The 26,912-nt window shown below is 34.1% G+C and overlaps 3 protein-coding genes and 2 long non-coding RNA genes across 6 annotated transcripts in view; 3 read left to right on the top strand and 2 right to left on the bottom strand.

Moving 5' to 3' along the window:
• LOC100187367 (cytoplasmic dynein 1 intermediate chain 2) overlaps positions 1-7,903 on the top strand; it is a gene marked incomplete in the record, with an annotated part of 11,010 nt that extends 3,107 nt beyond the window's left edge. The window contains 12 exon segments of the mRNA XM_009862633.3: positions 153-228; positions 981-1,105; positions 1,354-1,446; positions 1,894-2,047; positions 2,573-2,672; positions 3,465-3,571; positions 3,944-4,220; positions 4,802-4,935; positions 5,252-5,396; positions 5,733-5,879; positions 6,302-6,427; positions 7,138-7,903. Of these exon segments, the coding sequence (XP_009860935.1) occupies positions 153-228; positions 981-1,105; positions 1,354-1,446; positions 1,894-2,047; positions 2,573-2,672; positions 3,465-3,571; positions 3,944-4,220; positions 4,802-4,935; positions 5,252-5,396; positions 5,733-5,879; positions 6,302-6,427; positions 7,138-7,251 (1,598 nt within the window).
• Positions 7,904-8,649: 746 nt separating this feature from the next.
• Positions 8,650-17,801, top strand: LOC100184881. The gene is made up of 16 exons (XM_018814951.2): positions 8,650-8,804; positions 9,305-9,646; positions 10,150-10,271; positions 10,481-10,602; positions 10,844-11,567; positions 11,639-11,847; positions 12,408-12,674; positions 12,950-13,177; positions 13,558-13,742; positions 13,853-14,002; positions 14,404-14,525; positions 14,894-15,072; positions 15,399-15,570; positions 16,058-16,175; positions 16,559-16,756; positions 17,058-17,801. The coding sequence occupies exons 1-16, from the start codon at positions 8,773-8,775 to the stop codon at positions 17,287-17,289; spliced, it is 3,402 nt and encodes a 1,133-aa protein (XP_018670496.1). The 5' UTR covers positions 8,650-8,772; the 3' UTR covers positions 17,290-17,801.
• Positions 14,991-16,074, bottom strand: LOC108950133. Its single transcript, XR_001975082.2, has 3 exons — positions 16,008-16,074; positions 15,263-15,373; positions 14,991-15,080 (listed from the first exon to the last, which is right to left on the bottom strand). It is a non-coding gene; the product is annotated as an uncharacterized LOC108950133 (long non-coding RNA).
• A 615-nt stretch (positions 17,802-18,416) lies between the features above and the next one.
• Positions 18,417-23,125, top strand: LOC113474888. Its single transcript, XR_003396593.1, has 2 exons — positions 18,417-18,597; positions 21,904-23,125. It is a non-coding gene; the product is annotated as an uncharacterized LOC113474888 (long non-coding RNA).
• The window catches only part of LOC100180169, a 10,316-nt gene continuing 6,469 nt past the window's right edge, over positions 23,066-26,912 (bottom strand). For both annotated transcript variants that reach the window (XM_009862635.3, XM_018814952.2), the window contains 7 exons: positions 26,403-26,555; positions 25,964-26,110; positions 25,364-25,516; positions 24,936-25,029; positions 24,488-24,634; positions 24,002-24,087; positions 23,066-23,604 (listed from right to left, as the gene is read on the bottom strand). In XM_009862635.3, coding sequence (XP_009860937.1) covers positions 23,533-23,604; positions 24,002-24,087; positions 24,488-24,634; positions 24,936-25,029; positions 25,364-25,516; positions 25,964-26,110; positions 26,403-26,555 — 852 coding nt within the window. In that variant the 3' untranslated portion in view covers positions 23,066-23,532. The remainder of the gene's footprint in view (positions 23,605-24,001; positions 24,088-24,487; positions 24,635-24,935; positions 25,030-25,363; positions 25,517-25,963; positions 26,111-26,402; positions 26,556-26,912) is intronic.

Here is a 26,912-nt window from a genome sequence, read left to right as displayed (position 1 = left end):
TCTTTTCCTAACCATTAGATGTTTAGATTTTGTTTACATGCCTAATTTATATATATATAAATATATATAATATAATCCTTATTAGAAAAAGTTAAGCTTTACAAATGTTCAAAAAATTTATGTTACCTTCACAACTTCTGCAATATTTACAGTAAAACCAACTGCAGCTGCTCCTTCATCTCCAAAGAAAGTTACAGATACTGGAGATGGACAATACTACAGACCAAGGTAGAAATGTGAAATTTGTGTTGTAACCGGGTTTTCAAATCATGTTTCATTATTCATTGCTTTAAATGCACTTGGTTTAACCAAATCAAAAGTTACATATCATTTTTTTGTTTTAGTTTTAATAATCATATTTTGGCAGGCTTTAAACTCATTAAAACATATATTTTGGTTTGGGAGTAGTGTTTTTTTGCTTTGTTTGTTTGGCTTTGCTGCAACACTCTATAGAATAAGCGTAGCATTGTAGCATAAAAACCTAGTTTAAGTATTATTCCAAAATTTTCCTTTTTGCGCCTAATTTGGCATCGTTTTGAGGTGCAACAGTATGGATTGGGACCTGGAGCCAAGTTTAGTTGAGTTGCAAGGCGGCAGCATAATTCCATCATGGTAGTAACACGTGTGTGTGTCTACATGTGTGTCAAACAAAAATGTCAATCACTAAAAATAACCTGTGTTAGATGGTGTCTTTTGCACATAATGTGTTGTCCCCTTTGCACTGTTGTTGTTTGTAAGTTAGAATTGGTTTGTGTTGCACGATGGTATGCTGAACCTTGCACGCTTGTTACTATCTTGTCTCAGGCACATAATGTTGCTTAAATTGGGAAATACTACAAAGTTTTAAGACAAATTGAAAAAATGACACTTGCACGCTTTTCGTGATGTTTTTAACTTTTTATATTTTTTATCAAAGAAAAAAAAATGTTGTAAGTGTTTTACATTTGTTAAACAAAACTACAGTTCAGAAAATATTTCAGGCAACCAAAACCAACAAAACTTTCTCAAAGCAAAATAACTCTCACTTCTATTCCTCCAAAAGAAGTAGTCACGTATTCTAAAGAATGTCAGACTCCTGTGGAAACACAACAGCAAGATTCTGAAGGTTTAAACACAAAATATCAAATTGTAAAAATTACCAGTTTAATTTTTACTATCAGCTCTAACAAAACAAAACAATGGTTTAATGTAACTTTTATATATGATATATATATAGGTAAGTTTTTAGATTTTATGGTTATGGCATATTGAATTGCCAAGAACCCTATGTCCCTGTCAACTGTCAGCATATCCCATAATCTATATATAATACAATATGTAGCATATTATTTAAAAAAATGATGTTCATTTCAGATGAGACTGAAAATGTGAAAGATGATGTTCAAGAGAAAGAAGACAAGTTGGATGAACTTTCATTAGAAGAAGAGGAAGAATTGTTGGAATCAGGTGACTGCCTTAACTGGTTTTATCAATTGTTGTTGTTGGGATAAAATACTTGTATGTAGTCATGGTCAGAACTAAAAAAAATTCGAATTTTCATTCTTTAAGTTTTTTCTAAACTTTTTATAAAAAAAACATCAACAAAGGCAATGCTGCCCCCCCCTCCCAAAAAGTTTATAAAAAAACAGAAAATAGGGTTTATGCCCCAGTGTGTACCACAATGTAGACTGATACTTTTTACAGCAAAAAAATTATGTTTCCCAAGGACCATTGCATTCTATATGTGTTAATTCCTACGTAGGTGTCTGGCGGCTTGAGATTTCATCTAGTATTGACCCATTACACATATGCTGTAGTTATTAGTTACCCACTTATTTTCCCTTGTTCTTTCTTTCCATAAAAGCATAAATTAAGAATTAAATACTTGTTAACCTTCAGTGATAAATTTTTCAGCGATCCGAGAGCTATCTGAGCAGGAGCGAGACATCATTGAAACATCGGAAGATTACATTCAGTTCATCTCAAGATCATCAAGATTCATGGACCGAGCGCTCTCGCATCGAATCGATCTTTTTACTGAATACAGTTCACAAGTGGAAGAAGAAAGGTGAGTGTGGAGTTATTTAAACAGGCACCAAAAATCTAGAGTGGCATGGTAGGCAGGCTATGGAAATGGTGTAGTCTAACCTCACTTTAAAAAAACAGCGACAATTTTATTTTCAGAAAAGGAATTTTCGCTAAAAACAAATTGAAAACTGTATAAACACAAACTGGCCTACCCTAGAGTTGTCTGCACTGTTTTAATAAGTAAACATTAGGAAAAGTTAGATTGGTTTTATAATAATGAGTCTCTAACTATTACTGCCACCCCTGCATTAAAAGTTTCATTCAAACAACTTGTTTTGGTTTACAACAGAAGCAAGCCATGTAGTTATATATTTATCAATATCATCCACTTTATTTAATATGTAAATTCATTTCTTTACTATCCAGTAAAAATACTGCAAAAAATTCTAAAGTGTTCTTAAAATAAAAGCCTTGTATTGTAACTAGTACTTGAGTAATTAAACCCTGGAGCTTTTTATCCGAATTACATTAAAATATTTAAACATTGTTGTGTTGCACTCTACAGTGAAATAGATCGAGGAATGAAATTATCGGTGAATCGAATATTTTCTGATGAACGATGGTCGAGACATAGAGTGGTTACTTCATTAGATTGGAGCACTCATGTAAGTTGCTTTAAATATGTTATGAATGGATGTATAGGGTTTCCAAAAGCAATTGTTTAAATTAGGAAAAAACAAACTTTTTTGTTTATGACCCTTTTTATTTTCAGAGAATTTTGAACCTTCCCAGTTAGGATAATAGTATATGCAGTACTTTGTGTTTAACTGGTATACTCATCCCCTGAACTATGTGACCCTGCCGGCTTGTCCCAGATTGGGAAGCCCTGGTTTACTTCATACATGTTTATTACAGGCCTATAAAAACTTTTATTTTTTTTTTATTTATTTATTTTTAAACCCAAACTGAATATGGGTTTAAAAAAAGTCTCTGTTGCCAAAATGACTACAATGAATTCATAATACGCTTTGGCAGCAAAACTTAACTGTTGTTCTAAATATTATTACTTGCAGTCTTACTATTAAATAAGTAAGCACAATATCTAATTTGTTATTTTCAGTCTTGTAAAGTTGCTGGAGAAATTTTTTGGAGACCATTAAATAAGTTAATGTAGTTTTACAATGTTTTAAAACACAAAAAAATCAAAACACATTAATTTGAATAAAAGACATTCATTTATCCTCGCATAGAGGCACATTGACATTATTTATAATTTATAACAAAGGTGTCTATTTCTTACACCCCATACCCTCTTATAACTTTGACATGTATGTAGCTTTGTAGTTTTTTTTTGCATTCATGACTCCAGTAACAGTTCTTTTATACTTTATACCAAAAGTTTGTAGTATCTTACATCAGTAGTCAGTACCAATATTAAAATTGTGTTCACTTTTCAGCATCCTGAGTTATGTGTTGCATCATATGGTAACAATGAGGAAGCTCCGTATGAACCTGAAGGAGTTGCTCTAGTGTGGAACAGCAAATATAAAACTACAACTCCTGAGTAAGTGAAGTCATAGATTGTACTAAAATGTAGAAAGAAATCAGTGTTTTCAAATCTTTTTTTCGCATTTTTAGGGGGGATTTTTATTCTTTTCAAACTTTTTTTGTGGCATTTACCTTTTGCCAACACTTAAAATTGAACTACTGAACCCTTAGTTTGGGTAACTATAGAAAAAGTTTCATTGCCCACACAAAACAGTTGGCTATTACTGAACCCTTGATTTCTGAAGTATGGTCCAATAAAAAGCTTTTCATATTCAGACCATTCTTCAGTAAACATGAAGAAATGCTACTCATATTGGTCATCATGAAACTGTCATATCATTTTTTTAAAACTATATATATTATATATCCCTTTTTTCTTTTTTTTCAGGTACACCTTCCATTGCCAGTCATCGGTAACTGCTGCTTGCTTTGCTAAGTTTCACCCAAACTTAGTGGTTGGTGGGACGTACAGTGGACAGATTGTGATGTGGGACAACCGTAGTAACAAGCGTACAGCACAACGAAGCAAACTTTCCACAGCAGCTCATACCCACCCTGTGTATTGCTTGGATGTGGTTGGCACACAGAACGCACATAACCTGATATCTGTATCAACAGATGGTAAACTTTGTTCATGGAGTCTTGATATGCTAACACAACCACTGGTGAGTAATTTCTTTTTTGTGGGAAAATTTCTCTTTTTTATTAAATTAGTGAAAAAACACACACACACACACACATATATATATATATATATATATTGTATATTTTTTGTAACATTCTGTAGTTTTCTTAGTTATAACTTTAAAAAAAATGAAAAATTTGGAAACACCTGTAGAAATGTATTTCCTATTTTGCACTGATTAAAAATCCTAACGACAAAGGTGTCTCACCTACACCTTACGTCCTAACATCTATCACATCTCTATAATAACTGCACAGCTCCCAAATCTATAAGATGTACTGGTGTCAAAAATGACTCACAAGTGCTTTTACATGCTGCATTGTAGCGCATACGCCAATATAGATTGGAATATTTACCTTTAAAATTTATATTTACTATTTACAACTTCAATTTATAATAAAAATGACATATTTGTGTAATAATCGCTAATTCACTCAACCAGTTTCTAAAGCTTGGTAACCATTTAGTAGGACCCCACCAAAATATGAACAACACTTTTCATAAACTTCATAATACAAAATAATGGAAATACAATGTAATTCTGTTGCGTTTGTACATCAGGAAGCAATGGAGCTTCAACACAAGCAATCGAAATCAGTAGCAGTGATGAGCATGGCATTCCAACACAATAATGTTAATAACTTTGCCATTGGTGCTGAGGACGGTTCCTTATATACAGCGTGCAGACATGGAAGGTGGGAACTGTTGTGTGGTTAAATTATTTTGAGTTTTTTAGTATATATATATAACTATTTTTTATTTCGGTCAAATCTTATTTTAAATGACTTTCTGTTTAGTCTCGTTTTGTACCATTTAAAAAGTTTGTAATTTCGCTAGATAAAAAAAAGAAAAGCATTAGAATTAGAACCAAACCTTTCAAAATGCTACAAAATAAGCCTAACTGCAAAAAAAATACATTTTTGATAAGATTTAATTAAAAATAAACAAGAAGAAAGAATAAACAAAAAAGTAGAAATTTTAGCAAAAAGTTGAAACGCATTCTTTTTCCAGCAAAACAGGAATAAGCGATTTATATGAAGGACACAACGGACCGGTGTCTGGAGTCGATTTCCATCGATCACCCGGTCAGCTTGACTTCTCCCATCTATTACTGACTTCTTCATTTGATTGGTCCATCAAGCTTTGGTCTCTAAAAGTGAGTATTTTTTTCAGCTAAAACTCTCAAATCTGTTCGGGTAGGATTTTAGTCTTTTTTAACACGATTCGAATTTTATAGTACCTGTAAAGTAAGATGGATACCATTAGCACATAACATTCAATATTTCCTACTGGTATTTTACTATTTTTACCAAATACTAAAGCTATCTTAGAGTTGTGAGGATATGCTTATAAAGTTTTGTACATTTACGATCAAAAGGGGCTCTAAAAGGAAATAAAAAAGAACAAAATCATAGACCATCTTACCCTACTATACAAGCCAGAATACCATTTTTTTTAACTGTTTAAAAATTACTAAATTTTCGAATTTTAGAGTGGTTCGCGTACCTGTTTACATTCCTTCCAAGACCACAGTGATTGCGTATATGATGTTGCTTGGTCTCCCGTTCACCCTGCTTTGTTTGCCAGTGGTGACTGCTCTGGTAGATTGGACTTGTGGAACGTCAATTCAGACGCTGAGGTATATTGTTGCGCTGATACACAGATTTTGTGGTTTGAATTTTTATTTTTATCGGTGACGGAAACTTCCACTTTAGAAATAGGATTAAATCGCCAAAGTTGTTTTAATATTTAGAGGTGCAAAAAGCTGTAATGTTCCTAACTTAAAACCTAAAATTCGAAAAAAATTTAATTATTATCACAAAGCCTTTTTTGTATTTTTATCGTTTTACATGAAAAATATGATTACTGCCCAAAATTCAATGATAAAATCTATATTGAAAACATATATAATTCTGCAATGCTAAAATGTTGTTTTAGGTTCAAAATATTTTTTTAAAGATTAAATATTCACAAAACACAAAACAGTACAATAAAAATTTAAAACATTTTTCAAAAAACAGTCTAATAATTTTATAAAAAGTAAAAAACCTATTTGTTTAGGTTCCAGTTGTTTCATCAGTAATTGATTCAGCTCCTGCCATCAATAAGTTAAGATGGAATGGAAGTGGAAGCCAGATAGCCATCGGTGATTACATGGGTCGTGTGCACCTATGTGAAGTGGGAGAGGTAGGATAAGATGCTAGATGATAATACTCTATGTGTTTGGCCTCATATTTTTAGTTTTGAATTCTGTATAATGACTTGTGGTTATGAGATTTTTTTGCAGTGGTCAAGAGAATTTTGAGGTTGTCTGACTTATTTAGGCTGTTTGTTTATTTTAGCAGAAGCAGACTTAGATGCTCTCACATCAAAATTATACATGAAAATAACTGAAGTAGTTTTTAATTAATAACTGTGCATTCACAAAGTTTTCAAAGTCTATAGTCTCCCAGTTATGAAATCTAGGCTTACGCTATACTAAATTTATATTAGTACTTAAATAATACCTTTGTTTTAACTTTTTAACTTTCAACATTTCTCAAACCTGAGATCACATGATTAATATATTTTGAACAGTTTACACTATTTTTATAAATATTAAGCCAATTCAATTTCATGTCTTTTTCAATCCTAACAAGTACACCTACATATATAGTAGGCTTGGGGAAGATGGGACACCTTTTTTTTTTCTATTTTCTTATCCCATTTGATTGTAAACAAAAAAACATTCAGAAAATTATAAAACTGTATCCTCACGACTCCCATAGATCGTTGTTTATTGTTTAAAACACAGTCAGAATATTTGGATGTTTTGTTCTAAAGATGTCCCATCTTCTCCCACCCTACTATATATATATATGTAGTTTTGTACCATTTCATTCACTTTGTTTTCCCAGCAATTATCGCAACCAAGACAAGACGAATGGTCACGCTTTGTTGGTAGTTTGACCGAGATACGCAACGCTCATCAGGAAGAAGAAGAAGCAAGAAATGTTTCCCGACAACTATGAACCAATATCTAGGTTCGAATTTTCTCTGTCAGACTTACATGTTCCAAATGTATTATGTTTCCTGTGGTAAAGAAACATAGGCAGGCCTTTATATTACTGTAGCACTAAAATGAAACACATTACAAAATTCACTACAACAGCACCCTGTTCCAATTAATTGTCTAACAAATCACTATGTAGGTTTTTTAGTTCAATTCACGGCAATTTTAATTCTCTAATCTAATTTACACATATATGCTGCTAGTAACAGGTGCTGTGTCGAAGATTCTAATTGTGTTGGGTTGTGTAGCTTTTTCTGCATTTAATGCTGCATAGTCACCAAGTGTTAGGCATGTTACTGTCGTAATCATGGCTATTACATGTATTACCTGATACGTAAGCGAAATATTCGTATTTATTTTCTCTGTAAATCCATATTTAAGATTTTGTTTTATAGCGTACCTTAAAAAATGGACAAACATTTCAAAGCAAATTTTTCCCAAAATTGCACTTTTTTTCTCGCTGTTATATTCCATGACAGTTACGTTTTGTTTTGGTAAGGTGACATGTCATTGCGGGTATAAAATCAATGGAAACTAAAGTATATCTATAAGAGCGTTTCGAGGTACTGTTACCGTTTAGTTCATCGAATAAACTATTCTTCTGCATGAGACCATACGTTTCCAAGATATTGTTTGGATATGCTATAGTTAGCGTCAACTTTTGAACCGTAAGTCTCGTTGTTTAGGCAGATATATTCAAGACAAGTATATGATGTTTAATCTCAATCAATCGACGCACAGTGTGAAATTGATATTTGTTTAGAGATTCTGATTTATAGCATTTTAGCCGCGGGTGTATGCGCTTAAATTGCGCGCGTTTGCGTGTGTGTGCTGTAGGCGCTTCCGTGACCACGTACCCTCCAGTCTTCCGTTTTTGCTATCGAATGAATGAGAATAAGTCTCATCAAACGGTGTGTAATTATGCCGTACAAATAGCTACCCGCAAGCTTGCCGATGTTGCCGTGCATGTAGCAATTACGATCATAAATGGCTTAAATGAGTTCCTAGCGACGGAGGTACAAGTGTATTATATATTTAGCGAATAGCTTAGCCATTACAGATGCTCAGTTTTACCAAGTGCTTAGATAAAGGTAAATTTTCAAGTCAGTTAAACTATCCAGACCTTAAATAACAAGTGTAACAGTTGAGGTTTGGCTAACGTGAGAAGCAAGGTCGTGTAAGATTAAGTGTAAACCGATGAGGGAACGTGCGGCTTTTACCAGGTTCAGACAGTTTTAAGTTGGTCAAATTAATCTCTGTGCGGTTTTCGCAGGCGACTGGTTATATTTGTTTTTAAACTCAGATAGAATTTGAGTTTGTACTATGAAGCCAATTAAAGTCTGCTGTTAAAGATTTATATAGGAATATCTGATTCATTAAAACTGGTAAGACGCAGTTGTGTTTTGTTGTGACATTTGATCGTTGTTACTGTTGCGGAAACAATGACGCTGCTATGACGTAATAAAAGCAACAACTAATCATGCCGCTGCACATACCGATATCAAACAAGAGGTAGGATTACAAATGTACACGTTGGTTGCACGACTTCCTATATGCCCTGTGATATGGTATGGTTTAATACCCGAAACAGATTTTCGCCACCGTTTGAAATATATCACGCGGTAAGCGTGTCAACATGTCTGAATCCGGTATTAGGACAAAAAGCCCTAAACTTTTCTTTACCCTGTTGTTATCGTAGTAGATGTTGTTCTAACTTTAACACAACAGATGTATATGCTTGTAACTACAGTAGATGATAAGTGTATAATGTGGGGTAAGATGGATGATGTTAGTACATAATGTACTACAATTTCCATCGGGTATTTAACATCGCTTTTTTTAAAGTCGTGAGAAAACAATTAAATAAATCTTAAAATATTCTTTGTTAACTGCCACACGAAGCGTTTAGAGAGAATAAAAACATGAACCATATTATTACCATAACCTATTAAAACTAAACCATGTACCCTGCGGACGCCCAAAGTTTCTAAAACATTATTTCCGAACTGTAGCAGGAATATTTCTTCTGCAACGCTCAAAAGCAGTAGCAGCACAAGTAATATTTCTTCGCTGTCGGTGAACAAGTCCTCCGCTTTCTTGGGCCCAGCACAGTGGCGAGTTACAGACGAAGACCATTCGGGAAAGCTGCTAGCTGGTATCAGATGGCTGCAGAAAATGGGCACGATGTCGGACATAACGTTCACGTATCAAGACAAAACGATCAAAGCAAACAGGGTCGTTCTAGCAGCTGTAAGCCCCGTAATGCGAGATGTTTTTGTTAAGAAAGAGAACCTTATGAACGCCGAGGTGATACCACCTGAAGCATTACGGGAACTAGTCCACTTCGTTTACAGGTATTCGTAGTTTTATATATAACTAAGCTAAAGGTTATAACTAGCCTTTATTGTGCGATAACTATAAGATTTTTATACGACGCCCGGTGATATATATACCTGTAACATGCGTGAGTGTCAGGAAAAAAATTGTGGTAATTGGTTCATAAAGGTCAGACAAAAACGGACAATACAGTGTCCCATACATTAAGTCTGGATACACCTATTAGGACGCTGATGCAATATAGCTTGGCTGACCCTCCGGCCGCGTAGAAAAAGAAGCATACAGCAGGTGGCTGTACACAGTATCCGGAATTCGTCCGTTTTGTCCGGATTTCGCTGCCGCATGCCGAACTCGGTAATGGGTTTGCATACGACTTCGCAAGCGAATTCGCATGTCGGATACTGTGTATAGCCACCTTAATTGTGGCTTTTCAACACTGACAATTTTCTTTTAACAAACGGAAATACCACAAAATAGATTTATACTTAACAATAACTAAATAGATCTTTGGTTTTGACAGTGGAAGCACAGAAGTTACATATGACGTCATTAAAAAGATACACAGCGCCTCTCGTGTCCTTCAAGTTCCCTCCCTGCTAAGAATGACGACCAAACTCTTGGATCAAATTCCACATTGTACGGGTAAGTACAGTGTTGGGTATAGAGTTTGTATATAGTTGATAATTTTGGAATATTTTTTTATGTTTTTGTCAGCATACATTGAGTTAAGAAATAAATCTAAAAAACTTGAAAGTATTGTAATAAAACACGATATTGTTTTCTTTGTAGGAATTTGAACATTTCTATTTAAATGTATCTAAACTAATATGGTTGATTCGAAATGTATTTAGCCAAAGTTCCAACGAATCCCCCCAAAACAACGAATCGACCCAGACTTTCAAGGATGGCAAATTTTGACGACGAATCTTTCGACGAACCACAGCAACAAAGCGAAGCCCCCCCTTTTAAACTAGTAAGTTCAATGTCTTGTAAAGACCTTTGGTGAAAACTAGCAGCACACTAGGGACACGTGAAGAATTTAACGACACGTCCATTTATACGCGTGTATATAAGCAGTCTGGGTGTTGGAGTATAATGGGCCAAATCTAGCTTTAATTTTAGGTCCTCCTACTAACACCTATACAGAAAATAATTTTGCAAATTTGTAATATCTGAAATGGCGTTAATTACGTTTCATATAAACTACTTGTTAGGGTGAATCACCCACGGAAGACAGGACCAACGAGGATGTGGCCAATGAGCTGAAAATCGACAGCGAATTATCGAAACGTAACTCGATTCGACTGACATTCCACAGTCGCTCCGGGACTCCCCTGAACCAATCCGTAGAAGATTTGCGCAGACTCTCGGACGCGTCAAGTACAGGCTCGGTAAAAAAGCTTGACGATCCTCCAAGAAAAGAAACCAGGGCTCCGTCTCTTCCGGAAGTGAGGATTCACAAAGCAGACGACTTAGGTGAGCATGGGAGAACGAAAGGAAAGGAAATGAAGTTGCTGAACGGAGAGAAACTTACACCGAAACGACTTCGGCAAATTTCGAGTCGTTCCTTTGACGACGACTTGATGGCTCGCCCAAGATCATCAAGTGATCAGTTACAGCGTTATCCTATTTTACTCTCAGCGTTTATAGATGTTCCTCCAAGTCTTCCTCGCATCTTCCCGTTACAGAAACTTATAAATTCGGAAGGTGGAAACGGCACTTGGCCTCGCGTATTGAAAACCAGCCCCCAACGACCGTGCACCCCGGACCGTTGGAAACTCACAAATTCAAACGAATCTATCATTTCAAAATCTTCAGCAACCGACAAGAGCAGTAATAGCACGATCAAAAGCAGACAAAACTCGCTACGAACTAGAATCTGCAAAGACGTGCTTACAATTCGTTTCTACAGCAAGACAGTGCCGGAATTACTTAAAGGTAAATTGGAAGGGAACGTTTTTTTTAATAAAAGCGTAATGTCACGTTTAAAATGTTAACTTTTTTAACAGGATTGAACTCTCTAAGAGAGCAAGGCCGTTTCTGTGATCTTATTTTAACGGTTGGCAACTCAAAAATTCGCTGCCACCGTGTTATAATGGCGGCCAGTAGTCCAATATTTCGAGCAATCTTAGACAGATTCTCATCGAGTGAAATAGCGCTCACTAAAGTTGATGACGTAGCAATGCTGGAGTTGGTGCGGTTCATATACACAGGGCAGGTTAGAAATTTATTCTTCTAAATTTAGGTATGACGAATATACGGTTATTTATAAGCACGTAAAACTCATTTGTAACAACGCTTTTTAGCTCTTTTGTAAATATTTTTTGTTTACAACCAAGTGGGACGGTAAAGGAGTATATTAGGGTGGGGAAAGATGGGACACCTTATCATTCTATTTTCTCGTTACATTTGGTAGTAAACAAACGAAATTCATATGACTATAAAACCGTATTCTCACGATTCCCATAGACCGTTGTTATTTGTTTAAATCAAGATATTTTGATATAGTGTGCTAAATGTGTCCCATCTCCCCCCACCCTACTATACGAAAACATCGTCCATCTTACCCCAACCAACACTATATGGTATTTTCAAAATCTTCCATGTCATAATGCATATTCAGTCGCTGCAATGCGCCATAGACATTATACAACTATTACCCATAGCGTCAAGTATTATTTTGTTACCTTTTTTTATTAAGTGTAACATGTATAGCGCACCCAAATGCAAATCTGGAGTTAATTTTTAAAAACCATAACGTGTCAGCATGATTTTTAGTGCTCAATCGACCGTGACAACGTAGTGAGCGTTCTGCGAGCTTCACGAAGATTTAAAATCCCGTTTGTTGCTGAGCAATGTACTAACTACCTAGACCGACACTGTGGAGGGTTTAACAACTTCTTTTCTCCGGCCAACGTGCTGGTAGCTTACAAAATGGCGGCGACATACGGCTGTCCGAAACTGCGCGAAGAAAGCCGAAAGTTCGCGATCTCGCACTTTTGGGAGGTGGCTGAAACAAAAGCATTTAGGGAACTTACATCACTGGTTCGTGAATCGTACATAATTAGAAGCAGAACAGTAAGAATTAGACTCTAAAGTCTAAACCGTAGTCATCGGATGTGGGATCCATCAAAAATCTTTAAATTTGTTTCGTTCTGTTTTTTTTTAATTTTGTTCCTCAAGCTTAAAAGAATATTATTTTATTTTAAAACCAATCTAAATTTTTCACTCTTTAAATGAAACCACTTAACATAAAACAACTAGGCACCCAACCCCATAGAAATGACATTTATAAAATACCGTATGATCATTGTTTACAGGAACTTAACCGACTCATCAGCTCCGAGTCATTGAAGACAGCCCGGTCACGTGATCCCGACCTCGAGCATCTTTTCTACAACGCCATTTTGAACTGGCTCGTACACGCACCTACGTCACGAATACCCATTATGACATCACGAGTGATGAAATTTGTTCAGTTCTCGAATTTAAAGATCGGGGTGCTAAACAACCTCGTCTCTAAAGAAATGGCTATTGTTTTAGAAAAGGTTTGTTTCGTGCCTAAAATATGTCACTTGAAACAAACATATTTTTTATTATAATTTGGTTTTCTTTTTTGACTATTTTTGCCCCGCCAATTTAAGTTCTGTTTATGATAGAAAAAAAACAACAATTTATTGTTGTGGGCGTATGTTTTCTTGATCTCTTTTATGGGGTTCCATGCATTAAAAATAATCTTAATCACCAACAACGTTATATATTCGGTAACTCGTAAGCCGGCATTGGGTGTTTATAAAACAAAGCTTGTGTTAAAACGACTGTCGTTGAACCGCCACGCGCTGAGAGTGTAATTTCAATTATTTATTTATACTTGACGTCTCTTTCAGTTATAACCAAACTGAATACATTTTTTACTTTTGTCGCACAGAGCATCCGAGATCGTGTCGAGGAAGCAATACGAACGAAATCGAATCTTCTTCCTCGAAGGAGTTCCTCCATGAAACAACTCTCCTCTTTCAAGGTTTATGTTGATCATCCTCCGGCTCCTGAGAGCAAGATGCGATGTCTTATCACTCGGGAAGAAGAGAAAAGAATGAAAACCTGGATTTGCAGGTAAGGGATACGCCGTTGTTTTTTATAAGCAATTGTGGCGCGCAGCGCACTGCTTTTACAAGTAATCAATTTTGAAAATTGTTTATACCTTAACCAATTACCTTCTGCAGTCCGGATCCAAACGAAAGTCGCTGGGAAACAATGACGTCGTCACCCTTGACCGGTCGCGGTTACGCCGTGACGTCATACGGTGGAGCGCTTTACGTCGCAGGAGGAAGTGACGCAATAAAGAACATCCGTACTTGCGCTGACGTTTACAAGTGAGCCTATTAAATGACGTCATATTACATTCACCTTTTAATGACGTAATACCACGTCACGTATTAAAAAACTTAACTTTGCACCAGCTTATAGTGGTAAGGCGCACCCATAAACAAAATATGTTTTGGTGTTAATATCATTGTGGGCGCATATGTGTTTTGGGGCAGGGCACCTCAAACGACTGCTCCAATTTAGTGGTCGTTTAGAATTTCAGGTTATCCAAATGCCATGCAATAAAAAAAGTAAAATACCCTAAAAATAAACGCCCACAAAGTTACATATGTGGTAACTCATAAGCGGGCACAGGTTTCTATATGAAATATAACACCCGTGTTATAACTGTCGTTGCCCTGCCACGCCAGAATAAATAAGTTACATTTATACATTCCGTTACCTTCAGGTACGAAGACTCGAAGTGGAGTTTTGTGGCTGACATGAGATTACGGAGGTCGCATTTCTCACTTATACAATTGGAAGGGGTGTTGTACGCGGTCGGTGGTTTAAATGAAACTTTTGATAAAGGTAAACCTTCTCACGCTACACTAACAATAAGCTGCAGGTGTAAGGATTACTTTGTCACATATTCGCACACATTTTCTGGCATGCTGTATTATATTAGGATAAGCAATATCATATATAGTAGGTTGGGGTAAGATGATCCATGTTTTCATTCTCCTTTAGTCCCGTTTGGCAGTAAACAAATATTTCTTACAGAATTACATACCTGCATCCACGCGACCATAAAAGAGCGTTGTTATTTCCTAAAAACACGACTAGAAATATCTGATGTTATGCGCTATAGCGGTTTCCATTTCGCTATGACCGACTATATACATCCAGCAAATAGCTGGTATATATGTCCACTGACCATTTCGCATTTCTGCTTACAGGTTCAGTCGAATGTTGTCCTACTTCTTCCATTGAGATGTTGGACCTTAACCCTGATAATGGTCCCCGTAACTGGAAGTTGGTTGCTTCACTTATCAGCCCAAGCTATTACCATGCCGCTACGTCATGCGTGATGACGTCATCACGACGCGTTACGTCATCGCTGTCGGACTTGGACAAGGTATAGCGCTGCGATTAATAGCAGAGTATTTAAATGTAGTTTAATGAAGTTTTGATAAAACTAAGTTTGGTACCTTAAAAAAATATGAATAATTAATTGTAGATATCATCCTGACGTAGCGGGAAGGATAATTATAATACAGTTATCTTGTTTCAAACACCTCGTGCCTGCTTAGTTGTCACATTTTTACCTTCGTTAGTGCTTTTTTTTACTACATGGCTGACAATTTGAAAAACTCATTTGAAACTACTGGATTAGAGCAATGTTCGTTAATTGAATCGCCCAATGACACATAGGTTTTCTAAAAAAGGTTTTTGTATTTTTAGAGCGAAACGAGCAAAACCAAACCACCAGCATCACCGAACAGGAAAAAGACGTTTGGACATCGTTTGACTTCTGCTATAACTGCTGGGTTTGAAGAAGCAAAACATAAAACGCAGAGAAATAAATCTCCAAGACATAATACAGTTAATGCGAAAAAAGTTAACCAAGAAAAAGGCAAGTTTTAAATCAACTGCTTAAGCCAGCGTTACATATATATATATATAGTAGAGGGGGGGTAAGATGGGACACCTATTCATTCTCTTTTCTCGTCCCGTTTGGTAGTAAACAAAGAAAATTAAAACTCCCATAGACCGTTGTTAATTGTTAAAAACACGATTAGGAAATTTGGATATTATGTGCTAAAGGCGTCCCATCTTCCCCCACCCTAGTATATATATGGGTGAATGTCTGGAACTTATTTATCTTCGTATAAGTAAGGGCCCGCTTACGACTTATTATGCGTGTGTAACTTTTCGGTTCATGTTTTTTTTTTACAAATATGACATCTTAGACAACCTATTGGTGACTGCATATTTAAAGGAATTAACATTAAGTATCTTGCACAAGTACTGACGCATATCCATAGTACAGTATAGCGTATAAGTGCTTACCTTAACCACATACAAAGATTTCAGCATTGTTGAACTTTTTTTGTTATCAGATATCAGTAAAAGTTCACCAGCCCCCACCAAAGTTACCACTTCACGTAAAGTGATCGTTGTCTGCGGAGGAAAGACCAACCCGATGCAATGTGTGATGTTTGATGTCGAGAAAAATAAGTGAGAATATTTTATTTATAAAGATATACTAATTCGTTTTATAACTGCTTCAATGGCGGTCACTGAACGAAAAATTGTATTATCTTTTTAAGGCGAATTTAGGTTAAATGACTTCATATACGTATTAAACAAAAGAAGCATATTTTGCAATTAAACATGAAGTAGGGTGGGAAGGATGGGACACTTTGTCATTCTATTTTCTCATTCATTTGGTAATAAAAAGTGAACAATTTAAAAATATAAAACCGTATCCTTGCGACTCTAATAGACCGTTTTGAATTGTTTAAAACAGGACCAGGATATTTGGATATCATGTTTCAAAAGTGTCCCATCTTACCCGACCTCACTATACCTGTTTTTTTTTCTAATGGGATCATTTTTAGATGTTCGTCTGGTTCTCTTCTACCAGTGCAGTGCACGAACCCAGTGATGACGTCATATAAATCGCGCGTTTTCGTCGTGTGTAATGACGTCACTCAGATGACGTCATCAGGATTCCGATGTTTCGAAAACGACCTGAACTACGATCGATGGACCGAACTTTCCAAACCACTTTGTCTCGACCAAACAAAATTCATAAAGTCAGTTTTTAAACGAATTTTGTTTTGTAATAATCCGGAAGTTTATTTGTAATTTAAATTTAGTTGGAATTTGTAGTTTTGACATTTATTATTTTTTCACGTTTAACTTTTTGATTTGTAATATTTTCCAGCTATACGGTTATTATTTCGTAATATTTTTCTGTTTTGTTTCAACATTTTATATATTAATATAAATTTTAATGACATTTCATTATATTTAGAAAACATCGAACTGTATTGATAAAGTTTTTGGTAACAAATTTGTTTTTCATCATTTTATAACTTTTGACGATTCTTTAAGGTTAAACAATTTGCCTGCGGAAAAGATTCCACTCTTCCAAAGTAAGATGACTCTTTCGTGCACCATTGAACATAACTGCGTTTCCGTAACCAGCGTGAAAGGTGACGTCACCACCACGTATCAATATGATATGACGTCATCAAGATGGAAATCAAGTGCGAAGTCGATTAATTTTCGAAAAAATATCGAATTTCCAATAAAGGATTTTCATACTTTATTTACAAGCAGTTAAAGTTTACCTGTTATTACAATTATTTATTTATAACATTCGTTTTATTTAAAAATATAAAATAAAATATAAAATAAAAAAATGTATCTGATTTATTATTAAATGGCCGGTGTCGTGATTGATTTATTCCGACCGTTGAATTTGTACCCGGTCCAAATTTACTACCCGCTCAGCTAAAAACGTTCCCCGACACGACGTTACAATTAAGGTTCAAGTGTTATAGTCAAATAATTTTACAAAATGGGGCTTATTTAATAATCAGAAACAGCAATCTTTGGCAGCAATCTTTTGAGTGGCATTTTTTTAAGTAGAAGGGTAATAGCAACCCCCCTCTCTTATTAAAATAAATACACAGTAGTTGTTCCGCTGGGCAAGCAACAAACTCGGTACGTTATAATCTGTTTCCATTCTCTTCAACGTTTACACCACTGTTCCCACTCTTACGGACTGTCGAAACAGCATTTATACTGTTTCGGAATTTGGAGCGTGTGAGTCTGAGAAGAAATCCACGCAACGAATAACGCCTATATCAAACCATTGCGATTTAACCCCGGACGCATTAAAACAACTTCATACATTTGGTCACAATTGAAACATTTTTTACTTAAACATCATGAGATTAATATTAACTTCTAACATGGCATATTTACCGCCCGACAAGCTGTTAATTAGTGTAAATTTACAATTCAACACATGGCCCAAAGTTGTAAAATGCGTATTCACACATCTTTTTATACTATTGTTAATAATAAATTGGAGCGTGCTTATTCATTACAGCTCAGTTCTCTTGTTCCTATAAAGCGTACAATACCTGTGTTTGAATTATAAAAAAAATATATATATTTGTTAGAAAATAGAACTTTTTGCATAAAAAGGGGCTTCACATTCAGCCAAATAAATAGTATTTTTTATTTTACTTCTTTCCACATTTTTAGATCAGTACTTCTCCTTACTCAAAAACTATGGTTCTCATGAGTCCCTGATATTTTGGATTCTATTTTTCTAAAAGTATCTGGTGCTAGTGAAGAATTCTTCCCCTGCGTTATTTGCTAACTAGTAACTGCAGACTCCGGTAACCCTTAACTACCAACCTCTAACATCAGCCTAGTCGTAATGTGCTGAAGATTCCACTATAGTGCCAAACATTTTTTACCTCTTTTTGCTTAGCCTTAAGAGCTCGTAGTTTTCCGCTAAAAACTTAATTGTCACATCAGGACAGTAAATGCAGTTCAACCTGACCAAGATAATCATGGAAACTTTGTGTCTTCCTTAATTTCTGCTCTCTCCTGTCCACCCCACCAACACACTAAGGTGCTACTTTATAATTGTATTTGCATTATTTGCACAAATCAGATGATCGGCAAAAATTACAGTTCAAAGAGGACACATCATAGTGGGAAAGCATGGTGTGATAACTGTGATACATTTATAATTGTAGACACATTTAATTTGTAAAAAACTTGGATAATGGTAGTTATACACAAAGAATTAACGACAAATATTAAGTATATGGGGACACTTTTAATTCATTTTATAATTATATATTTGAAAAGCATATTCACTCATATCATCACATATCTTACTCCAAAGTAAATCAAGCACCTCATTACTTTGTTCTGGCAACAATGTTGTCAGTAGGAAATGTAAACTGTTAAAAGTGTTTTCCCACATTCCCATCCATTGTGGCCTATGTGTTGCCTTAACTTCACGAATAGCTTGTACATTACAAATAAGCGATTCAACAAAGTTTTTTAAACCAAAGTGACATATTGCAAGTAAGAAGTAACAAAATGGTTTCAAAACTCCTGTAGGTTCTATTTGAAACAATAACATCTCCTTTGCTACTACTACAGTATCGCTAAAATATTTTAAACGCAGTAAAGCTCCAGATTTAATTAAAAGCATATTATAACAACCCCAAGTGTTTGTATAGTCTGAGTTTAAGTTATTGAGCTGTACTAAGTGCTCATGCACATTAAGGTATAATTTGTCTTGATTCATTCTGAACAAAGCATGTGCATAGTTATAAACAGCCCACCAACAATTCAAATATCTTTTTTTTTCTTTATATTTGCAGATTAATCTTCTTCCTTTTATAATTTCCCTCAACTGATTCCTAAGCATTTCCACTTCATCGGTTTTGTCATCTAAATAGACAAGAAAGTAAAATATATATGATTTGGCAACAAACACTTGTTCTGTATCTTTACAGTACACTAATATTTTTCTTGCAATCTTTAAACCAATATTAGGATATTCCAGAAACACTGTTGTATATTGCAATACATCAGTAATAAACCTTAATACAACCTCAATGATGTTTTCATCAATACTTGTATCATCTTGTAAAAATAATTGGCATTTTATTTTAAAATCTTCATCCATTTTCAACATAGCCACAGCAAGAATCCTGTTATTTGAGTATACCATTTTATCACTAAATAATTCAAAGACTTTACTCCAAAAATGTTCAGTAAGCTGTACTGCTGTTGCAACAAATTGGATCAAGCTTTCCTTTCCCACAAAGGCTTCTAAATGTTTAACCAAAGTCTGTATATGTGCATCATTATTGACAAAAATAGAATCATCCTGCTTTCCACTCTTCATATACATTTTGAATCTTATCTCTAAAGCTACAGCCACCATAAACTTCAATTTGTGTCGGATTTGTTCCTTGAAAAGTCCATTGGTTTTCAATTTATCCAAAACATCAAAGCATGAGGATTCTTGAATGCAATGTAATCTTCCAAGAGCAGCTATAAACAAAGTTGCATTTCTGTAGACCAGGCGTTTGATATTATTGTTTCTTGCATTAAATCTTAAACCGCAAAATTGAATCAATGGCTGGAAATTGTTTAAATCATCATTTATCTGTTTTTTCAATTGCTTAAAATCACTGGATTTATCGTTTTGAACAACAAATGAGTTTGCTCTTTTTTCAAAATCTTTGTACAAAGATTGATCACCAGCTACATAGCATGTCTTGGACAAGATATCAGCGAGATGATATCCTTGTTTCATATCTTCTTCACAGCTCAAGTATTTCACCATTTCCGCTACTGGTTTAATCAATTCTGTTTTCCATGGCTTCTCTTTGGTCGACTGTTGCCTGCCAAGCGGTATTTTGCTTGCATATGGCATCATTCCGTCAAAGGAGATGCCTCTTGGAGTAATGCTATCATAAAACCAGTTTCCCTTTTCTCCATTTAGAGTGGGGATTGCAACAGCAGGAAGTATGGTTTCTCCTAAGTTAATCACAATAATGTGGAAGATAGTGGTAAACCACTTGAAGTATCTCATATCCTTCTTTCTTTCCTGTTCATTCATGTTACCAACTTTATCATCCAGAACAATTACATGCTCAAAATCAGAATACAGAGTAATCTGGGCACGAGCCAATGACCCCATTCCTACAACTGTGTACTTACAAGGTGGCTTCCCCATGATCTTCTCACATTTGTCAGACACATACTTCATTAACTCAGTGTAATTTGCAGTAACATCATCTTGCATCTCCTTCACCTTGTTGATTTTATCTTCCCCCAAGGCAACAAGTTCTTCTTCTTCTACATTTTCCGGTATCAATGGAAATTTAACGCTCTTTAATCTTTCCCTGTAACTCTTAAGCTTCCGTTTCACTTTATTGGAAAATTCAACCAAATTGTCTGTTTTCATCTCAGCTCCTGCGACATTAAGAACCTCAATGTATAAACTGTCCAAATTACTTTTTATTTCATTATTTTCTTTGTTCCGAATAAAGGCAGCATTGTAAAGTGCGGCACTGCGAATGTAACTTAACTTTTTTGTTTGCTTTTTTCTGCATATAAATTTGCCATTGCATGAAGTGCTTGTGACGATTTCTTTAAATCAACTTCTTTATTGTCCTTATCACAAGCCAGCTTCAACTCCTCAACCAGTGTGTTTTCCTCCTCACATATTTCACTGCTGTCTTGATGCTGTGTTTCCATTACAGTGATTTACAATACAAATCTTTAGAAATCTCTAATAAATTAAAATTATTAAAACTAAAGCGTTTAAATTCTTTCCTGGCTGTCAAAATCACACATGAACTACCATACATGGTTCTACTCGAAGTCAAACTGTATTACACTGTGATAAAGTAAATATTGATACTTATGTACATTGTTGTAATGATTGACTAACTGAAGTAAACACTCATATTACACTCAATATTCCAGGTTATCCATTATATAGAAATGTAATAATAACATAATCTATAATAATAACATAATTCATTTTTACACAATTAAATAGGGGTCCAAATATCCTACAGAATACTGCATAAACCTAAAACATTGTGGAAACTCCCTTTCTACTGTTGGCATAAACTATTAGAACAGGGTGCATGCCAGGGAATTTGACACCTCACGTTGGCATAATAAAGTGGTGTGTTTCAAGTAAATTGGATAATAAATAATACTTCATCTACACACAGTTCTTTGTACAAAGTAATGTTTTAAAGAACCTAATCATTTAAACATACCCAAACTGTGTTTCCATATTTCAGAAATTTTTCTTGCTTTATAAGCAATGATATTTTTTATTTTCGTGTGTTATTTTTATTTGTTAACGAAACAACCATTTAACACATCCCAGCTCCTGTAAAGACTAAAGTTAGAAGAGACCGTTGGTAAAGATGTATTTCGTCAGTGATATGAAGGTGATGTAGCTGTTCTCATGATAACCATAATGCCATGTTTGCTGCATTCCATAGGTGAAAGTTTTTTTTTAATGCAGCAGGTGTGTTCTGTAAGATATTTGGACTGCTATTAGGTTGGACTGCTATTAGGTTGTGTAAAAATGAAAAAAAAAAACATTTTTCCTATATACCGAGATTCTCAATTTTTATTCTTAATATAGTAATGTAGGGAAAATTGGGATACCTAAGCAGATATTAAATGATTCCCACCAGGTGTGTAAATTGGGACAGTTCCAAATCCTTGTTTGTATTGTAATACATATTTTTTTTATCAATACAGGTACTAACACAAACTAAAATTTTACGCCTGATCATTAGGTTTAAATTTTTCGTAATTTATCTTCTGTTGCCAGTGACTGAGTTTCTAATGTGTTCCCATATATTACTTTGTTAATATAGTAGTACACCATATTTGAATTACCCAGGATGTAGAACGTGTTAAATTACAAACATTTAAAATTTTGACAATAAATATCGGCAAAACTACAATGTGTGGGCCACAAGCTAAACTTTTTAACGTATATATATATTCTTTTTCGGCTTGTGTGTACAAATTTAACTGTGGTGTGTGTGTACCACATAAACTTAATATAGGCATATTCATTTGTTTACAAACCAATACTAATTTCTTTAGACACAATCATACTTTACAATATATTTCGGCCTATTTTTATTAAGTTGCAATACTGGATAATTTAAACTTGCATACTATAAAGTTAGCACCTTACTGTTACACTTTTAATAAATCAAAATATATATTCATGTACTTTAGAAAAAAAAAAACTGTCTAATTAGCATGTAATTAAGATTACCTTGTTTGTTCATAGGCATGTACGAGTGTTGGAACAGCACTTTTTTTATTGGTTACAATTGAAACATAGTTCATAATTAACACCATGTGATTTTTTAACATTGCATATTTGCCCCAGGACGATATTGTTAACAGGTGTTCACAAGTTCTTTATTATAAAATTATTTTATAATGAAATACGATTGGAGCTATGCATTGGAGTTATGCTCTCCTGTACCACCATGTCACCATACTATTAAACAAGCGAATGTGTATGTCGTATTTTATTATACACAAACTCAATCCAACACACGATTGTTTTTGTAGAATTATATAAAAAGGAAAAAAGTGTTTTCATCTGGAAATTTAAAGTCAAAATATTTTTGCAGAGAATTTTCAGTTCGAAAAGAATGCGTTTATTGTAAATTAAGTTCTTTGATATAGGAAAAGAAAATAAAGTATAAATATGCGTAAAACAAAAACAACAACAAAAATAATGAAAATAGCTTTTACATCAAAACTAAAGAGATGATTCTTATTTACCATTGTTAAGATTTTAACTCTCGAAAAACGTTATTTAGAAATATGCAATAAAAATAAGAATGTATATTTTAAATTGAAATAAGTGCTGCATGAAAACTTATTCTATTTCATCTCATCGACATTTTTTCCATGGGTTAAAACCATGTTTGTCTGATGTTTTATACAGAACTGGAACTCAATATTAAGTTGCATATTACACTTTTTCTTGCATTTTGTCAACGTCACCACTGGCAGAGCTACCTGATGAACCAGCACGAGATGTTTTCTAAAACACAAGAATAAATTAATGAATGAATGGTGCCTATATATACTCATGCAGAGAGGCAACAGCAGTCGTTATAACACGAGTGTTCTGTTGCATACATTTTGTGTCTGCTTACTAGTTGCCATATATGTAACTGTGTGGGTACATATTTGTTTTTTATTATTTTAAATGCATGGTGAATTTTGACAATTTAGTTAAACGACAATAGACCACTGTGTTGGAGAAATTGCCTTTAAGTGTCTGCTAAACGGCACACACTCAATAATAGCAGCATCGAGCTTTGAACCCAAAACTCTAGTGTCTAGTCGAAAGGCAGAGATGCTAATTACTTTCCGGCCATTTTAATTTAAACTAAAGTTTGATAGCAACAAAAAATTACTAAAAGCATTCAACATACCTCATGTAGTTCTTCATATTCATTACCTACTGGGTTTGCAAATCCTGCTTTTTCACTTTTCTTCATCGGCATGACAGAAGAAGTGTCTGCAAAAATTGATATGTTAATAATAAAATTGTTTGAAACCTGCTTTAAAAGATGACATAACATGCTCTAAATATTTATAATTATACCCACTAATTATTAGTTTTATGATGTTTGCCACTGTAATTGGACAAATAGAACATTAAGCTATGCAATTGGCAACTATAAACTTTATTAAGGGTCCATTTCACAAAATTACTTTTTATAATACTAGCTATGATAAAAAGAGTGAGATTCTTTTTTATGGGATTTCTTATATAACGTTGCCTTTTTCTGCAATACCTAAAACATTTTTAAAAAATAATATTTTTAAATATTATTTTCCATTATTTTGCTTTTTTCCAATCTTTGCTACAAAAACCCAAGAAGAAATAAAAAACTAACTATTAATATCAAGCTTACCCTCTTTCCTATGCATTCTAATACATGTAGCAGCCACCGCAGCAATAATGGCGGCAGCAGCAAGTATACAAGCGCATATCACAGCTATCTTCCATTCAGCAAAAGGTTCAGGTGGTACAGGGGCTGCTGTAGTTGCAGGCACTTGTTCTGAAAATGAAATGAAAAAGTTAATTTTAACTAATTCGATATTAATTTTTTAAAGGTGAATTTGAATAGAGTTGCTTATGTGCAAAAATACATTTAAAAAGAGAAATGGTTTTATGTAACTGTTTTAAGGTATCTAACTTGGAATAATGTAATGTATGGGCCATGATGCATTTTCTTTTCTTTTTTTTAAAAAAACACTAACTTTTTATTTTACTACTAGCATATTTCTTTTTAATTTCTGAAAATATCTGTTTTTAACAGGTATGGATTTTTTAAATTTATGAAATAATGAAATACATACGTGTCACTGTAAGAGAGGCAACCTTAATGTTGGAGTTTGGAAGTGAACCGTTGTTGGCAGCTATTATGTCGTTAAAAGCTCTTTCTAGCTGATTCTAAAATTTCATATAAAAACATTAATTAAGAGTGTTTTTTTGTAGCAGTTTTTTTAGACATCAATACCTGTTTTGAGATACCAATTTGGATACTTGTCTCTTAAAATCTATTTTTGCAGCTACACAAAAAGATTAAAACAACTTTGGTTTTAAAAATGCCTAACCAGTATGTACATAAAGTGATTATAACAGGTTTTGCTTTTAAAATGCCAAAACAATATGTACAAAATAGGTTTAAAGTAGCTTTATTTCTTAAAGAGCCATAATATGTTTCAAAAAATTTAAAACATATTTGCAACTTAAGTTTAAAAAACAGATTGTTTTGTATTCTTACCACTGCATCAGTAGGTGTGATAGAAGAATTAGTGTGAGTGACTTGAACCACGTAGTTAACAATTACACTGCCTTGTGTGAAACCAGTTACTGTGACAATGCTTGTTGAACCAGCTGAGAGATCTTGTCCTGCTTCTGTAAATGTAGCTTGAATCTGCAATTTAAATAAATGAATATAGGTTAATTTAACTGTGATGAACTTCAGGAATTTGGTATTAAAGAAATAACAGTCCGTAGCAAGTGCTAGGAAACATGAAAGGTGGAAAGTGTTTTTAGGTTAAATGGTATAATATGCATATAAATTTTAAAAAAACTGTTGTAATAAAATTGTTCAACAGTATGTTTGGGGTCCAAGCAGTAGCATGATGTATATTGGAGATATATGGTCCATTGGCCAAATGTAGTTTATTGTGTAAACAGATTAATGTAACATAAATGTATTTATAACACAAACGAGTAAAAATTACAGGTCCAAATACCAGGTTTTGGTTGTGCCAGCTGTAGGACCTTAATTACCACCATAGATGGTAATAGCTTGTGTAAAATTAAATATCAACCTAATGCAACACAAAGGTTTGTAACATTCAAAAGTGTGTCTCACCAAAGGCTCCACTTCTGCCTTTAAATTAATAAATGTTTGAGAACTTGGGTTGGACAAATCACTTGTATAAACTTTTCCTGTCATTGTTAAAGTTCCTTCAATGCTAATAACTTGTGAGACAATCACACCACAGCTACGAATGCAAATCTGTGAAGGAATATAAGGATTATATTTTAAGCAGATAATGTGTACAAGGAATGCAAAAAATAATAAGATCAAAAAGATTTTTATAAAGGCTCAATAGCAGCTCGCCTTTAAGAAAAATAATTTTTTTACAGACATTTGTTGTACAAAAAAATTAAAACAAAAATGTAGAAAAAGCGCTTAATGCATAACCATTACAGCATACAGTAATAACTGCTATTGAACAACATTCTATGTGCGCATAAAATTTGATACATAAAAATTTATGTATTTTATAACTAAAAGTATTACCCACCTTATTATTACTGATTATAGGAGTAGAGGTATGGTAGTTTATGTTTGTTCGACCAGTGTTTAAAGGCCCACTTGCATAAATCATGTGTTGACACTCGCTATCAGTGAATTTCACATCCTGGCTACTATCCCCTGTGTCTCTTGGACGAGAAAACTGAAAAAATATTATTTAAAAATTTGGTATAAGCCAATATTGCGTTGATGTTTTATAATATAAAAATAAAAATAAGTTTATGCTTAAAAAATATTCCTTTCTGTGGGACATGACTTTATAAACTATAAGATTTATATGTTTTAATATGTCATACTTTATTTAGCAACGTACAGACTAACATTTAATTAATATAAATTAGGCCTATACCCGGGATGAGAGGTATAAATAATAAAAATGGAAAACTAACAAATAGAATAAAAAATATTAGAAATAATTCTTTTAGCAAAACATAAGCACAAAATAAACAGCTTTTTACTAAAGCTATTTTATATATTACATATGACTGGTAGCAATGCA

The sequence above is a fragment of the Ciona intestinalis genome, unplaced genomic scaffold (genome assembly GCF_000224145.3).
Source record: "Ciona intestinalis unplaced genomic scaffold, KH HT000016.2, whole genome shotgun sequence".
Lineage (NCBI taxonomy): Eukaryota > Metazoa > Chordata > Ascidiacea > Phlebobranchia > Cionidae > Ciona > Ciona intestinalis.
Note: the sequence above shows the minus strand (reverse complement) of the source record. Positions and strands in the feature narration are given on the sequence as shown.

Excerpts from the sequence above, each read along its gene's own strand:
- LOC100184881 (XM_018814951.2), top strand. The coding sequence starts at position 8,773 with ATGCCGCTGCACATACCGATATCAAACAAGAG. Across the intron at positions 12,675-12,949 it reads TTAGGGAACTTACATCACTG|GAACTTAACCGACTCATCAG; the intron begins GTTCGTGAATCG and ends CATTGTTTACAG. Across the intron at positions 15,571-16,057 it reads AAAAGTTAACCAAGAAAAAG|ATATCAGTAAAAGTTCACCA; the intron begins GCAAGTTTTAAA and ends TTTTGTTATCAG.